Source organism: Macaca nemestrina, chromosome 10, assembly GCF_043159975.1.
Source record: "Macaca nemestrina isolate mMacNem1 chromosome 10, mMacNem.hap1, whole genome shotgun sequence".
Classification (NCBI taxonomy): domain Eukaryota; kingdom Metazoa; phylum Chordata; class Mammalia; order Primates; family Cercopithecidae; genus Macaca; species Macaca nemestrina.
Window position 1 is genome coordinate 14,200,613 of NC_092134.1, and position 16,417 is coordinate 14,217,029.

The 16,417-nt window shown below is 45.9% G+C and overlaps 1 protein-coding gene across 1 annotated transcript in view; it reads right to left on the reverse strand.

Moving 5' to 3' along the window:
* LOC105494988 (serine/arginine repetitive matrix 4) overlaps positions 1-15,519 on the reverse strand; it is a 178,594-nt gene extending 163,075 nt beyond the window's left edge. Inside the window, exon 1 of the mRNA XM_011764097.3 lies at positions 14,962-15,519. Within this exon, the coding sequence (XP_011762399.2) occupies positions 14,962-15,092 (131 nt within the window). The 5' untranslated portion in view covers positions 15,093-15,519. The remainder of the gene's footprint in view (positions 1-14,961) is intronic.
* Between the last annotated feature and the right edge of the window lie 898 nt (positions 15,520-16,417).

Below are 16,417 nucleotides of genomic sequence, written 5' to 3' on the forward strand. Positions count from 1 at the left end.
AGTGATAACCTTGACCAAGTTGCTTAGACTGTCTGAGTCTCACATCTACCATCCCTAAAATGGAGACAATGATACCTATTACATAGAGTTGGGGTGAGGATTCAGTGAAATCTGTCTATAAATTGCCTAACAGAGAGCTTAGTTTAGGAATTGAAGTTATTGTAAATTACACAGCATTTATATTAACTTTTATGACCTTGGGCAAGTCACTTTACCTGCCTAGGCCTTAATTTTCTTTTTGATACTATTAACTCCTGCCCCGCTTTCTAGTCACTATTCATAAACCTGTCTCCCATACCTAAATGAAAGCAAGTTGAGAATACAGAAAATTTTATTTTTTGTGCTTTGCATATGTGAAATCTTTTCGCACAAGTGAAAAAGGGTCACAGCATTTGTTGTGATCCTTTGTTTCTGATATAAATGAATATGCATGATTATTTAAATATGCACAGCAAAAGACCTCAGAGAAGAAAAACAAACCCAAGATTCCTGTGGTTCTTTGGACCCACAATGTTTTATAGGTGTTTTGGAGAGAACTAGGACTGCAAGATCAGGTTTAACTTTATCCCTGTGTGGTCTTGAAAAAAATAATTTGAGCTGGTAGTTAGTTTCTACTGTCAGTTGAATGAAATGAATAAATCTAACTTTACCATAAAGGTGGGGAAGTGGTGAAGAAAGGCACAAATTAGATGCTCCATAAATGTTGGTTGGATGCAGAGGTGGATGGATGGGTAGATGGACGGGTAGATGAATGGGAAAAGGAAAAAGAAAATAGTTGTAGAATGGATGAATAGACAAAATGTTGGAAAATGGATGGATGGGTGAATGAAATAATAAATGCCTCAATTGTTGCTTGACTGATGGATGGATAAAGGGTGGATGGATGGATGAATAGGTGGTGGTGGATAAACAAATGGATGCAGGAATAGATGATGAGTAAATGCATGATAAATGGATGGGCGGATGGGTAGATGCAAGAATCAAGTTCTCAGCAAACATAAAGTATTGTGCATCTGAAGAATAACCATGATTGCATAATGGCTGCACCTAACTGGGTCAGCCTGGGGTAAGCACTGCAATTAGAAGTCCCAAATTTCTCACTCAAGAAACACTTATTCTCCTTGTCTTTTTCTCATTCCTAGAGAAACTTGTTTCCGGAAAGGGTTCTACATTAATGTAGCATCAAACTGGCAAGTCCCAAGATAGAACTATAGGGCAGTGCAAGTGGACAGACATCTTGAGCCACATTCTCTCTGATGTGCCACTGTGGCACTGGGATGGAGCAGAATGGAGCCACATATTGGAAGATGTAAACAGCTTGTCAAGAATTTCCTAGTTTCCATATGGTGCTCCTAAGTTTTCTCATCTCTCCTTATCTCAGGAGATTGGCAGAACAGGTGTTCCCAGTAAGAGTTAGTGAGAGTTAGCAGCATAGGATTCAAATTCTGGCTCTGACATTACGTAGTTGTGTAAGTTAGACAAATCACTTACCTCTCTGATCCTTAATTTTCTCATCTACAAAATGGATATTGCCACAGTATCTACCTCAAAAGGTGGTTGAGCAGATTAAGTGACATATTGCAGACAAAGCACTTTTCTCAGTGCTGGGAATATAGTAAGTAGTCAGAAACTATTGTTAGTAACTATTATTAATCCTTTTGACAGATGAAGAAGTTGAAAAATTGACATTTATGAGGTCACCGAGGCAGAGAAGTGAACTCTAGGGGTGAGGAGACCTGGATTCCCATTCACTGTATGACTTTGGGCAAATGCCTTTCCCTCTCTGAGGCTTTCTCTCCATCTGCATAACAGAGAATGGAACCCATAAACTGTGAGGTTTAGCCTTCTTGATCAGGGGTATAATCCCAGTGTCTTTTCTCACTCCACCACCACCATCAAACTGACTCACATGAGCCTGAGTGGCCAAAGGCAACCATTCCAAATACTCAGTCATACCAGGAATCAGCAACCACTTGAGTTAAGAACTTTTGTCCCCATATTACAGAGGAGGGCACTGAGGCTCAGGGTAGTGAAGGGATTTGCCGAAGGTCACATGGCTACTAGGTGATGGAGTAGAATTCAAGCCCAAGCACATTAACTGCAAAGCCAGAACTCTTCTAACTACACAACACCCCTCCCTTGGCATGCGTCAGAACTAACATTTGCTTGGTGACTGGGAGTTGATGCTTTCCTTAGGTTGGAGGATTGGAGGGGTGGGAATGCAGAGCACACTATTTTCCAGGGAGGGGAAAGGCAAAAGGCTTTTAAGAACTGGAGTAAGGATAGTAAACATCAGGGTGGCTGAAATGGCATCTTGCCCACGTCGCAAGCTGGGAGTCTCTGTGGTGGAAGCCTCAGCCTGAGCTTCCCTGGAAAACATTAAAAGCATCTAGGAGCACTTAGATCATAGCCTCTAGCTCCTGCATTCAAACCACCACGTGGGGACAGTTCGAGAGTTGATTTGTTAAAAGGACATAAATGCTATAGAGCCAAGGTGGAACGGCCGGTGTTCTGGGGTGTGGATAGGAGTGGTCAGTGAAAAGCAATCGTTTTTATTTTTTATTTATTTTTACTATTTTTTTTTTAGAGTTGGGGTCTTGCTATGTTGCCCAGGCTGGAATGCAGTAGCTATTCACAGGCGCGATCCCACTACTGATCAGCCTGGGAGTTTAGATCTGCTCTGTTTCTGACCTAGGCCGGTTTAACCTCCCTTAGGCAACCTGGTGGTTTCCAGCCCCTGGGAGGTCACCATATTGATGCCAAACTTAGTGCAGACACCCCATGGGCATAGCACACTTCAGCCCAGAACTCCTGGGCTCAAGGGATGGATCCTCCTGTGTCAACCTCTCGAGTAGCTGGGGCTGCAGGCATGTGTTATAGCACCCAGCAGAAAGCAATCATACTAGTTTTTCTATTTCCAAAAACCCACAAGTGCCCTACAATGAACCTATTGTCAATGGCATTGATTGCTTGTGAGACTTTAGGCAAGTGACTTGACTACTCTGTGCCAGATTCCTTCTGTAAAATGAAGAGTTAGGGAGGGTTGGGCTACAGCAATCTTGAGGCCACCCCTACTTCTTCTAGTTGTCAAAGTGTCTTTTCTTTGGGGGCCACATATAACCAGGACCCACCATGGAAAGAAGGTTTCCTGACCCGCATGCACTCTTCCCTCTGCAGTTTGGGGCCTGTTCTGCCTCAGTCTTGTCCCTTCCATAATGGGGTTCATGGTGTTTCTTCCTAAGGCTACTGATCTCTGGGTTCCCCTTTCGATTTTGGGGGCCCACTCCAATCCCTCCATGCCCCCGAGGCCATTAAGAGGAATGTCATTCTAAGAGACTCTCCATGCAGGAAAAAGATACAGTATATATAGAGCAGTTGAAGAAGGCATGATGCTGGCACACTCTGTGGGTGAACAGAAATGAGAGAGATTGAATGGGATTGCTTAAGGCAGTGCAGCCTGGGTCAGTGATTAAAGACAGTCACACCGTTCCCACCCTTGCCTGGTGATCCCCGCTCAGTGCACAACCTCTTGGGGGTCAGAAATCTTGCCCCACAGTGGCATGAAGGCACTGAACTTGGAGTCAAGAGATCTGGAGCTTATTCCAGGTCTTTATAAGAACTTAAGCCTCAGTTTCTTCGTCTTTAAAATGGACATAACACTGGTACTTACTGAGGATCAAACAAGATCAATAGTAACTGTTTAACAGTGACATGATATATCATTATTTCATGGTGTGACTTTAGGAAAATCATTTCACATCTCTGAGCCTCATTAGCCCATTTGTAAAATGTGAATAAATTGATTTTTCTGTCTTGTTTCCCCAGGGAACTCTGAGCAGTGTGGTGTCTTGAGACTGGGTGCCAAGCAGCCCATATTTTAGCTACAGCTTTGGCACTAATTTTCTGATGCAATGTGGAATGCCCTGTGCTCTTTCTGTGCCTCAGTCTCCCCATCTATCAAATGAAGATGCTATATTTGAGTTCTGAAGGTCCCCTCTGGCTGCCCTCTCATCCTGACAGTAGACTGAGTGCCACAGTGAGGCAATGAGGATTTATAGAGAACTGATCATTGAAAGGTGCTATAATGATGATGGCCTCTCATTCCTGCAGCAAACAACCATCCATATGATAAATCTTGCACCACTGCTCAGATACCTACCCCTTCCGGGTGTGGGCTGGGTCCCAGAATCACCTGCCACCTGGCTGTGGACAGGAGGCTGGGGCAAAACACTGGCCAAACAAAAGCCCCTTATCAGCTGGAAGCTCTGAAATCTGATTCCAGAAACACCCAGAGCTGCTCACCTGCTCTGCTAGGCACAGGCTGGGTGCAGATGGACAGGATCCCCAGACCAGTGGGTGGGCAGCAGGTGCCGCAGGAGACCCTGAGGGGGAGGGATGTCATGTCTCACAGCGTGGGTGGGGTCACCAGAGAGAACCAGTGTCTGGTCACCTGGTCGCAGCAGAGAGGTTCAAACAAGAGCCCTGACGCTGGGCAAACATCACTTCTCTGAACCCAGAGCTCACCTACAGGCTACAGACCTTAGGCAAATCTCTCTCTTTTTGCAGGCTTCGTGTTGCTTTCTGCTAAAAGAGGAGCTGAATTAAATCAATGGTCCCCAAAGTTTCTTTTGTCTCGTATCTCTCTCAGTGAGAAATGCTGAGAACAAAACCCCAATATATGTGTATTTGTTTACAAATTACACATGCGCACTATGGTTCCAATATATTAAACATGTTATCAAACCTATCCCTCAGCCCTCCACGTGTAAAATGAGATTGGGTGATCCCTAAGGTCCTGTTAGTTCTACGATTCTAATACTACACCTCTGTAGGTCTCTGAGTTTTCTTTTTTTTTTTTTTTTTTTTTATTTATTTTTTTTTTGGAGACGGAGTCTCACTCTGTCGCCCAGGCTGGAGTGCAGTGGCCGGATCTCAGCTCACTGCAAGCTCCGCCTCCCGGGTCTACGCCATTCTCCTGCCTCAGCCTCCCGAGTAGCTGGGACTACAGGCGCCCGCCACCTCGCCCGGCTAGTTTTTTGTATTTTTTAGTAGAGACGGGGTTTCACTGTGTTAGCCAGGATGGTCTGAGTTTTCTCATCTGTACGGTGTGCTTATGGTTGTATTGTCCTCATTAACAATTTATTCAACAAATATTTAAAGATTACCAACCTTGAGCCACTGTACTAGGTGCTGGGATACCACAAGGAATGAAACAGGCACGGTCTCCAGCCCCAGTGGTTCAAACAATTCTCCTATGAATCAGAGGAAATAACATTGCTGGTTTTGAATACTGGCAATTCCATATGGTTCAGACTATTAGGTGCGAAAGTGATTTGAGGGGAAAGTGCTACAGTTCATGCATTCTACCAACATGTGTTTGGCCCCTGCCGTGCCTCTGGGGAAAGAGATTCATTCAGCAAGGAGCTCATAGTCACAGTCCCTCTCCTCATGATGCCTCGACCATCAGGAGAGGCATACTTTAGCCAATGATCACCCAAGTCCACATACAATTACAAACATGTTGAAAATGGTGATAAGAAAATAATGTCTGTAATGAGGGGTATGACTTCGAATGCAGCATTGTGGAAGGATCCCCAAAGAAATAGCATTTGCTCTGAGCTCGGGAAAGTGGAGTAGGTATAAATCAGGCACCAGGGGAGAGGAAGAGCTTTCCTAGCAGCATGTGCAAAGGCTCCATGGCAGGAAGGAGCCTGGGAAATGTGAGTAACTAAAAGGAATAAGATACAACTAAACCAGAGGAAGTGAGAGGTGGCATTTTAGAAATGGTCTCAGGGAGGTGGGCAGGAACTGGACCATGAAGAGGCTAGAGGCCATGGCAGGGAGCTGGCTCAGTATACTTAAACATGGGGCCAGGCATGGTAGCTCACGTCTGTAATCTCAGTACTTTGGGAGGTTGAGGAGGGTGGATCACCTGAGGTCAGGAGTTCGAGACCAGCCTGGCCGACATGGTGAAACCCTGTCTCTACTAAAAAAAAAAAAAAACACAAAAATTAGCTGGATGCGGTGATGGGTGCCTGTAATCCCAGCTACTTGGGAGGCTGAGGCAGGATAATTCCTTGAACCTGGGAGGCAGAGGTTGCAGTGAGCTGAGTTCACACCACTGCACTCCAGCCTGGGCGACATAGCAAGACTCCGTCTCAAAACAAAAACAAACCAAAAAAACACAAACATGAGAAAGTGATAGAGGGCTTTAGATGGAGTGAGAGAGGGCTTACATGGTCTGATGTGCTTTTCAAAGAGGTTCTTCTGGGTCTATGTGGATAACAGATAACAGGGGCAAGGAGGGTGGAAAGCAGTATTGCTGTAAGTGGTATAAGATGGGATTATAACAATGGCAATCACCTAAGCTGATTGAACATAAAACAAGGTGAGCAAAATAAAACAAAAACACCCCCAACCTTAAAACCCAAACCACAGTGACAGGAAGTCCAGCCAGGAAAGAAGAATATACTTGCAATCAGACAGACCTGAATTCAGCTCCTGCTTTCATCACTTACACACCGTGTGATCGTGGGCACACACTGAATTAAGATGACGTAGAGACAAAGCCGAACCAAATAGAACAATGCCGAACCCTGACACAGTCATTAAGCAATTCACATCTACATGTGCCTGTTCAAAACAAATAACAAGATCCTCTGGATGCAAAGGTTTCTCATCTAGAGACTCCTCTGGTTGCTGGATTCCCAGGGCTTACCTCCACTCTCTCATATCATTTTTTTCCTCCTCTGCAAAGTGTCTTATCCTATAAACATGTTGATTAAGAGCTCTGGTTCTCATTCCTGTTCTGACTCTTAGCAGCCATGGGTCTGTGAGCAGGTCATGTCTACTCGGAGAGCCTCCGTTTTCTCATCTGTAAAATAGGGTCTTGAAGACACCTCTATTCTGGAATTATTATAAGGATAGAACTGGATAAGAGATGAAATATGTTCAGTACAGGGCGAGGCACATAGTAACACCAGGCTCTCAGCACACACATTCCCACCAAAAGCGAGCATGCACACACACCATGAGGATGCACGCTTCAGGCCCAAATGGCACCTTTCTTTCTGCAGAAGTGGCAACTGTCTTCTAAATTCCTGCTCAGTTGCCTAAGCTTAACTTTTAATGAAGCCAGAGAACAGTGATCTGTTGGTGTTTGTACTCAGCAAAGCTGTCCGACAGCGGCATCTAAGCTCTGGGAATCCAGCAACCAGGGGATTCTCTGAATGAGAAATATTTGCGTCCGGAAGATCTTAATATTTGTTTTGAACAGACACATGTAGACATGAATTACTTAATGACTGTTTTAGGGTTCAGCATTGTTCCTGTATTTGTTTTGGCTTTGTCTCTATGACATCTTAATTCAGTGTTCTATTTCACGGAGCTCCGCACACCGGCTGTAGCATAAGGGAGCTCCCTCAGCAAAATTTCAAATGGAGTGGAGGGCTGGAAGGTGTAGGGAGATGGGTGCCGGGGAGAGATACACAGAGGGAGAGAGAGAGAGAAAAAGCAGACTGTAGCTTCAGTGTGTGCAGTGGAGGGGGCTACTGGGTGCAAGGGATAGTCTAGGTTTGCATGCATGAATATGAGAGACCAAACCCTTGCACTGTGGGAACAAAATCTGTCACTGCTATTTGGAAGTCTAAACAGCGTCTGTAAAGTTTCCTGATCTGATTGATCACAGTCAAGAGACTGTAATTTCATGCTTGTCCATAACACATGGAGGGGCCCAGACATGCTTCTGATACTGCTGTTCAAAGTCATCACTGGCTGCATCAGAGTCAGGAAAGAGGAGTCAAGAGAAGCAGATCAGACCTGGAACTCTGCCTAAGGCAAGAACCCCCCACTGGGGCCACCTCCTGCCCCCAGCGTAGGACCTCGGAATTTCCTAAACTGGCTTACAAGGCCCCACTTGATCTGTTTTCTGCCTGCATCCTGGGAATCATCTTCTGTCACTCTCCCATTCACTCACTCTGCTCCAGCCACAGTGACTTCCTTGCTATTTTTCAAATACACCAAACATCCTTCTACCTCAGGGCCTTTGCACTTGCTGTTCCCTCTGCCTCAAACAATTTTCTGTCACTTATTCTCACAGCTCACCTCTCCATTCGGGTCCCTAATCATGCTGTCCAACAAAGCAGCTCCTTCCCTTACCCTCTATTCCTTTCCTTGGCTTTATTCTTCTTTATAGAATGCATTACCACCAGCTCTCATTTATTTATTTGGTTCTTCATTCATTGTCTTTCTCCTCCATGGGAATAGGGAGTTCCCGTGTTCGTTCACTGTTACGTTGAGTAGTGGTTCAATAAAAATGTTGAATGACTGAATAAATGAATGAAAGTACAACTTAATTGTTTTTTAGCCAACGTGCAGCTTCTTCCACTTTGTGTATTAATTCCCCTGTGATTAATTTTATCTTCAACAGTTGCAGGCTCGCTATAATCCCCCCATCACTGGTGGTTGTTCGTGGAATACAGACTGGACTTCCTATTAGCCAGAGCTAGTCCATGAAGGACAAGAAGCCTAATAGCCCATGCCAGAGACTGCATTCTTGAGCTGGAAAATTTATATTATATGAGCAGCTCCCTTCCACGGCTCCCCTCCACTAGCATCGACTATTCCCTAGCAGTTAATGTTCCTCTCAGAGAGTTTAGCCTGCTTTTTCTCCTGGGAAAAGAAATGGTCTTCAGGACCCTGCTGGGGGCAAAGGTCTGATTTTTTCTGATCATCCCTTGCATTTGTAGATAAAGTTAATGAAATAGAAGAATCATCCCCATTTTGCAGATCAGATAACTAAAAATAACTGTGTGACTATAGCAAGGGACTCCAAGCTTCATTAAGCGTCTCTCCCTCCACTGTTTTTTTTTTTTTTACATTCTTCTGTCTTTATTTCTCTCTACATTATCGTACTTAAGACAATAATATGTTTCACAGTTTCAAATAGCTAGAAGGAAAATACTGAATGTTTCTAATGAAAGAAATTATAAATGTTTGAGATGATGGATATGTTAATTACACTGAGCTGATCACTGTACATTATATGTATCACAACATCACTATGTACCCCCCAAATATATGGAGTTACTATGTAAAAACAAATTTTAAAAACTAAGAAGACTATCTGCCTTATGAAATATGTACTTACGTTGTATCTACCTTTGCAACTAAACTCTGAGGCCCTCACAGGAGGACGTTCAACATTTTTCTCCCCAGTGGGCCTGGCAAATAGTAATGAAAAAACCTATCATTTATTATTAATAGCAAGAGCCAACACTGATGGAGCCCTGACTGGGTGCCAAGTAGCACTTTCCAAAAATTAGCTCATCCAGTCCTCACAGCAGCTCTTGGAGGGAGCTGCTATTATTAGCCCCATTTTACGGATGAGAAAACTGAGATTGAGAAGGTCAAGCTGCTTGCCAAGTCTCATAGCCTATAAGCATTTGCAACCAATAAAATAAAACACTTCCTCTGATTAGTGTGCCCTTGGGGTCTGTCAAATGTTTTAAACAGCTCTACCGATCTCCAGTGGCTCTTTAGGGAGCCCCAAAACCACATTTAAAAGTGAATACAGAGCACTGGAGTGCTCAGGAGTCCAGTCCACAGAACCCAAGCATCACTACTGAACAATCACAGCCCAGGTAGTAAGGGGCTTTAGCATCTCCCCTCTCTGCATCTCGTTGGGTAACCCCGGCATAGTACACAAGGGCATCTGCTTTATGGAGAACTGGGTTTGTATCAGGCACAGTGCCATGCTCTTTATATAAATTATCTCATTCACTCCTCACTACAACCCCAACAGAGGAGTATTTCACAGGTGGGGAGGCTGAGGCACAAAGAGGTGAAGTGACTAGCAGGTCCTGCAGTTTGCACGTAGCAAAGAAAGATTTGAGCCTGGATAGATTTGACTTCAGAGTTCAAACTCTTCATCATTCTTCATCTCACACTTCAGCGAAAGTCTTAGGAACAAGCGATTAAAGAGCTCTAGTTTTGCTAAGCCCCTGTGAATTCTTCCACTTCACAGGAAGGTAAATCCAGCCACTCTGAAAAAAAAAAATGGGATTTTTTTTTTTTTTTAATGTATTGTTCTTCTGCAGCACACCTGAAGTGTTCGTGGAGAAGAAGGCACATGACCTGGGCTTCCTTCCCTATTAAAAGAGTTAGGGTTTTAGGGGTGTTCCCTTTTTTTGGTGGCCTGGAGCAGGGGTGGAGGTAATGGAGACTCACAGGCCTGGAAAGCACATCCAAGTGGCATTTAGTCCAACCTCCTGCCCCTATACTGGCTAACATGTCTACTTGCCCAGCCAGACAGATGTCTCTATCTAGGGAACCTCATTCTGACACCAGGGAGAGTCAAATCTATTTGTAGTGTGTGTGTCTTTCAAGTTGCATTGATCAGAAGCCTCAGTGTCTCAGAATTGGAGGTGGGGTGGGGAGAGAGCTAATCTGTTGCTGGGTTTGAACCATGCACACTCATCTAATTAATGCATCCAACATTCACTGAACATCTACCACATCCTGCTTCTCTAAGATAGCACGTTTGCCAGGTGAACACAGCAGAATGTCAGAAATGACCCCTGAAACCAACCCCTGCATCCCATTCAACAAATTTCACCTTTCAAAAGGAGAAAGGTTTGACCCAAACAATAACGCTCCCTTCCTAGAGAAAAACGCTCATTCACCGCCAGGGCAAGCATTTTCTGTGACCCTCAGTACATTGGCTCTTAACCACAGGCTGCTGTCAGAAAATCGCCTCTCAACAGCCCCTCACTCTGCTCCTGGTGATCAAGTCAGCACAAACATGCTAACTGATCTCTTGGCACCAAGGGGAGCCTTGAATTAAATGGTTCAAAGGCATTTTTTTTTCCGCCTTACAGTTTTCCTTTATGCAGTAAAATCTCCAATAGTTTGGAATTTATGGCCTTTTGGACAGGGCTTGGGCTGAAGTCTGCTTCTGGTCTATTCTGCGTAGAAAGGATTTTCGAAGAAAATTAACAGCTTGCTAAAAGAATTGTAAGGAAAATGTGCATTCTATTTAAGAGGATCTCTTTTCTAGTCCTTTACTAACACTCATGCATCCACAAACAATTGATATGCTAATTTCAAATGATTTTTACATGTTCATTAAGTCTTTAGCTGCTACTATTTGTTGATATGGTGATATGAAATCATATTGTGGTTTGATCTAGCCTTAAGCACTAGGTTTTTGCCGAGCTGAAACTTCTTAGGTACAAACTTTTCTAGACTAAGCAATTACGAAAGAGAAACAAGTTAACGCCAGGCAAAACGACTACCCTTCTTGGGTGGGGATAAAAGGGAGGTGGCTCTCTACACTTTAGAGATTCACATGTCTTATCAATTCATGCTGGTTCCCTGCCTGCTGGGTGATAAAGTTTGACAAGGACCACTCTACATCCTGGTTTGCCTGGGATTATCTCTGTTAGATCTTCCATCCTAGAATAATTACTAATGACACCCTCTTTCATTCTTAAAGACATTTTGATATAAACTATAAATCACACAGTCACTGTAGATTTGATGAAACCATGGGATTAAAATTATGATTTTTCAAGGAGTTTGAGCTTTCTTTAGACTGACAGTACCTGATCTTCTCTATACAAACCAACAGAATGCTCTATGGAAATGTTATACCAATCAATTCTGAATCCGGATAATTATGTATTATCCCCAACTCCCTAACTGAAACAGTCAGATCAGAAAGCAACTAACTTTTTCTCAGAGACGAGGATTATGGGACCACTCTCTACCCTGCCTCATGTGTGTTCATTTCATCTGAATGTAATTGTCCATCAGGAGTTGAAATCCCAATAAAAATTGTCAGCATTACTTGGGGGAGACATGGGTAGGCATGGAGAATCCAACGATGAGGAGTTGTTGCTTTCCTTTTGGCCACTATACGCTTTGCTCCAGAGTCAACGTCTACTAAACAACACCATGTACCACACACAGGGGTAGAGCTTTACCTAACTCAATCCTTACAACCTGCTGTCTGAGGGGCTACTGTTATTATTTCTATTTTCAAGCTCAGTGTGGTAAACTACTTGATTCGGATACACAACTAGTAAATGATAGAACCAGGACATGAATCCAGGTTGTCTTATACTCAAGTCTGAGCTCTTAACCACTGTGATATACTGCTTCCCACTCTGCTATACTGTTCTGACATTTGAGGCAGACATCTGGTTGCAATTTGATACATTATAAAGATATTGCCTCACCAAGTATGCCTCACAGAGGGGGAGAGGAGAAAGAGAGACTAAGCAGGGGGTTGCTTGGATTGCAGTTGCATGATGTATGCATATTGCTATGAAATCAATGAATTGAATATATGTTTCTATCCTGGTGCTAAATTATCTTCAGAGATAGACTTAAAATATCCTGAGGAAGTTTATTTAGGGGGTGGCCTTCATCTATAAATAAATATTAAGTGTGTCACCAACAGGACTGACTAGTGGTTCCTCCACTCACTCTCTGCCATCCCCCTACAGACTGCTACATGTGTTGGTCTGCCGACTGTGATCTGGGCTTGACTCATGGAACTAAACAACATTTCTGATGAGACCAAGTCCCCAGATTGCCTCTAGAGGAAGCCACCAAAACACAGCTGATATTGTGCCAATGCCTCTATCTTCTTTCCTCTTGAGAACTCAGCTTTGGAAACATGGTACTTTCACCCTTAAGTAAGTGTGGAATGTTGAAAAGGAAGTGGAAATTGAATGTCACTGGATGTGGCTGCCTTGGGTGAGAATGGGGATGATTCAGGTTTTATCTGGTCTGTTAAAAGACAACTCCAATCCAACCTTTCCTGAGGACTTGGAAACAAATGTTCCCTTCTCACTCTCTACCCCAAACCGGGAGTAACAGTTATAAAACTGGAATCTGTTCTACAGAGAGGCCACGCCTATTACAGAAGTATTACACAGGATTCTCCTAGCATGACATAAATCGAGGGCTTATGGCTCAGGCTTTCACCCCAGGGGTGGTTTCTACCGCAAAGAAGACCCACGACATGAAAAGGCACCAAGAGTGAAATGATACTGGTTGCAGAGGGGGAGTGGAGTATTATAAAAGTCTCAAAAGGATTACATTAGAATTAGCAAAAAGCTGCAGAAAGCGTGAGGGTTGAAAGACCTTGTGCACCATTCATGTGATTGCAAATATGACCAAGAAAAGGGCAGGAAAGTAACAGACAGACAGACAAAAGTGGAAAGTACCAAGCAAGGTGGACATTAGGTGTGCTTTCTTGAATCAAAACACCACCAGGAATCCGCTTTCCTCTCCCCGTACCCCTAAAATAGATGGAAGACTCTGGACTAAATGCCATACTTCTAGTTTCCAGTGAAATTTCCTCTAGTTCCTTCTACAAGGGCATTTTCTTTGGCCAGTGCAGCACCTGATTAGCCAACAGTAGGTACATTCCAAAGGTGGAATAGATAGCAGAAACCCAGGAAGATAAAACCACTGACGTCAAAACTCTATACAAAGAACCTTCTTTGAAGCAGCGAAGCATCAGCTTTTAACGGCATTTGGTATTGTTGTTCCCCTTCTCCAGCCTGTGTCGGTGGGTGGGTGTGTGTCCCCTCCTTCCCATCTGCAAACACTGGCTGGTGCTGCTTCAGCTTGCAGCCTGCTACACGCTACTGGCCTGTTGTGTTGCTTGTCCACCCATTCCTAAAATGGGACACCCATTTCTCTAAAGACCTGTGTGATCCTCTACAAGACGGTGAAGAGGAAAACTTCTCCAGTCTGGCTTTGATTCTTCAGGCGTAATTCCCCATACGTCTTCCACCTTACACCCACTGGAAAGTTCAGAATCAGTTGTGCCAGAACAGACGTTCAGTCTGTCCGAATCACTTTTGCAGACATGTTTTCAATCTGCTCCCTAATGCAGACTGCCAGGATTAATAAATCTTCCAAGTGGTCCCCCTGGTCAACTTCTTTCCTTTCTCCCACGAAACCACTCATCCAACACCAGCAAAAGATGAGTTTTCATACTGCCTTGATTTTCCCTGACAGAAGGCACAGCCTTCTTCCTTTCATTCTCAAACTCCTCTAAATTGAATGATTTATGAAAAGAATTGGATTTTTCTCTGTCTTGGAATGCTTCTATTTTCCCCCAACCTCCTCTCCCTCTCACCCCACCTCCTGTTCCCCTCTTTCTTTCATTTTTTCCCTTATTCTTCCTTCCATCAGCACCATGTCTACCACCATCCAAGGATCTGTTCTCATCCCTGAGTTCAAAGCAATCAGATTCTTTTTGGAAAAAAAACAAAAAAGAAAAACAAAATAAAACTCTTCCAAGATCATCTTCACGATCTTGGAAGGCTCCTCCCTGACTCCTGAGCTCAGAGTCTTGGTTTTGGATGCTGGAGAGGAGAGAATTCAGCAGCAGCGGCAGCAGCCGCCAGAAAGGCGTGGAGGAGGGTGCTGTTTTGGGTGTATTTGAGGCAACAGCATATGGGCTTTTGTCAAAAATGTTCAAAGCTCGCTAGCTTCCGAGCCGAGGATGGAAATGTGTGCTATCTCTGAACGCTGCTTGAGCTGGCTTAATTCTCCTTTTCTGGTACAACACCCCCCAAACTCCTCAAATCCACCATTCTTTGGCCCACCTGCCCTCTGGACTCTGTGACACCAAGAAAAGTTTTTCAGTCAAGTCATACCCCACCTGCACCGTCCACCCTCAGGTAGCAAAACCTCTTGAATAGGAGCTACGGGGTTCCGCTGAGCGTTGCTCCCCCCACAAAGAATTCCTGTCCCTTCTCACCATCTTCCACCTCACACAAGCAATGAGTTCCCATGTTTCAGCGGGAGCCGCCGAGTAGTGACGGGAAAAGACAGGCGCCCTGGCCCGACTGCCTGCATCCACCCCTCCGGGCTATAGGGCACAGGCCAGAAAGGGGGACCTTCGGGATCCCCCCCTTTTAAGAAGGAGATCATTACCTTGGCAGCGGCTTGCGGGCCGTGATACTGGCGACAATGATGCTCTCGGGACGGGGGGTGGCCACCGCTTTGAAGGTTCCTCGCCAGAACTTCTCAAAAAGCTGCTTCTCGCCTTGCTGAACGCTCGCCATCGCCAACCCAAAGAGGCCGGGGCGCCCGGGGCGCTGTCCGAAGTGCTGAAACGTGGATTCCAAACGGGGGCGACACCCAGCTCCAGGCTCTGTCCGGGTGAAACCCAGAGAGGGGTGGGGTGGGAGAGATCGGAGTTCAGGGCGGGGGATGGGACGCCCCAGTCCGAGCAGGCAGCAGAGAAAGGAGGCTCGTCCGCCGGGTTTTCTTCGCCCTTCTGGGTCGGCTCCTGGCTGCGCTCTGAGCTGGCTGAGCCTCTGCGCCCCAAGAAGGGAAGGGAGGGCTGGCTTTCTGGGCAGCGCCAGGAGAGAAGAGGCGACGGGGTCGGATGTGTGTGCGTGCGCGTGTGAGCTCCGGCGCGCCCGGGTTTTGTCTCTCGCACAATGTGACGTTGGAAGAGGAGGCTGGTCGCGCGAGCTGCACTTTCCTCCCCTCTCTCCGTTTCTCCTCCTCCCCACCAACCCCCTCCTCCTCAGGCTCAGCCTCCTGCCGCCATCTGCATAACAAAAGCCCGCAGGTCTTGGGAGGAGAAAGGGCGGGGCGTGCGCCTGTCACCAGGGCCCCGCAGCGACCGAGTTGCAGCGCTGACCACTCTGAGAAGCCATCCTGGCACCCCAATCTGCGCCAGGCAGGAGATCCTGCTTCCCAGGCCCCTCTCCTCTTCCATCATCGCCGGCCTTCCTCAGTCCTTTCTTGGGTGCCCTTGGGGCCAGGCCACCTTTCTTCCCAGCCCCTTCACAAGTCTTGTAGCTGATCTTCTGCCGGGGTGGGGGAGGGGCGGGGGGAAGGGGGTAAAAAACTTAATTTATCCACCCCGGCCGGCCTCCACCGGACCCTCACTTTTGGCAGAGACGGCCTAGGCCGGTACAGAGGGTCCCCTGCGTTCCTCTTTGAGCCAGGGGTTAGCAAGGTCTTCACCACCCAGAAAGTGCCATTTGATCGACAATCCCTCACCAGTTCGGCTTCTCGCCATCTGCCGAGCCGGGCCCCCGCCCGCCAAGAGGCGCAGCGTTACATCTGTGCATGCGGAGCTGTCAAGGGTACCTCTTTTGTGTTTCACAGCCGGCCTGCCCAGCGCCCCCGCCGCCAACCCCGTCCAAAGGAAAGAGTTCCCCTCCCACCCCACCCCACCCCACCCCACCCCCATCCACTCCTGGGGAATCCGCCTGCAGCCACTTTTCCTAATGCCGCTAGTCTCGGGAAAGGAGCATGTTTTGGAAAAGAAAGCGCTTAATGGGAGGGTTGGAGAGGAAAATCTCGAGGATTAGCAAGGGGAGAGTTACTTTTCGTTCTCTCCTCCCCATCTTCTTACCGCCTCGCAGTTCAA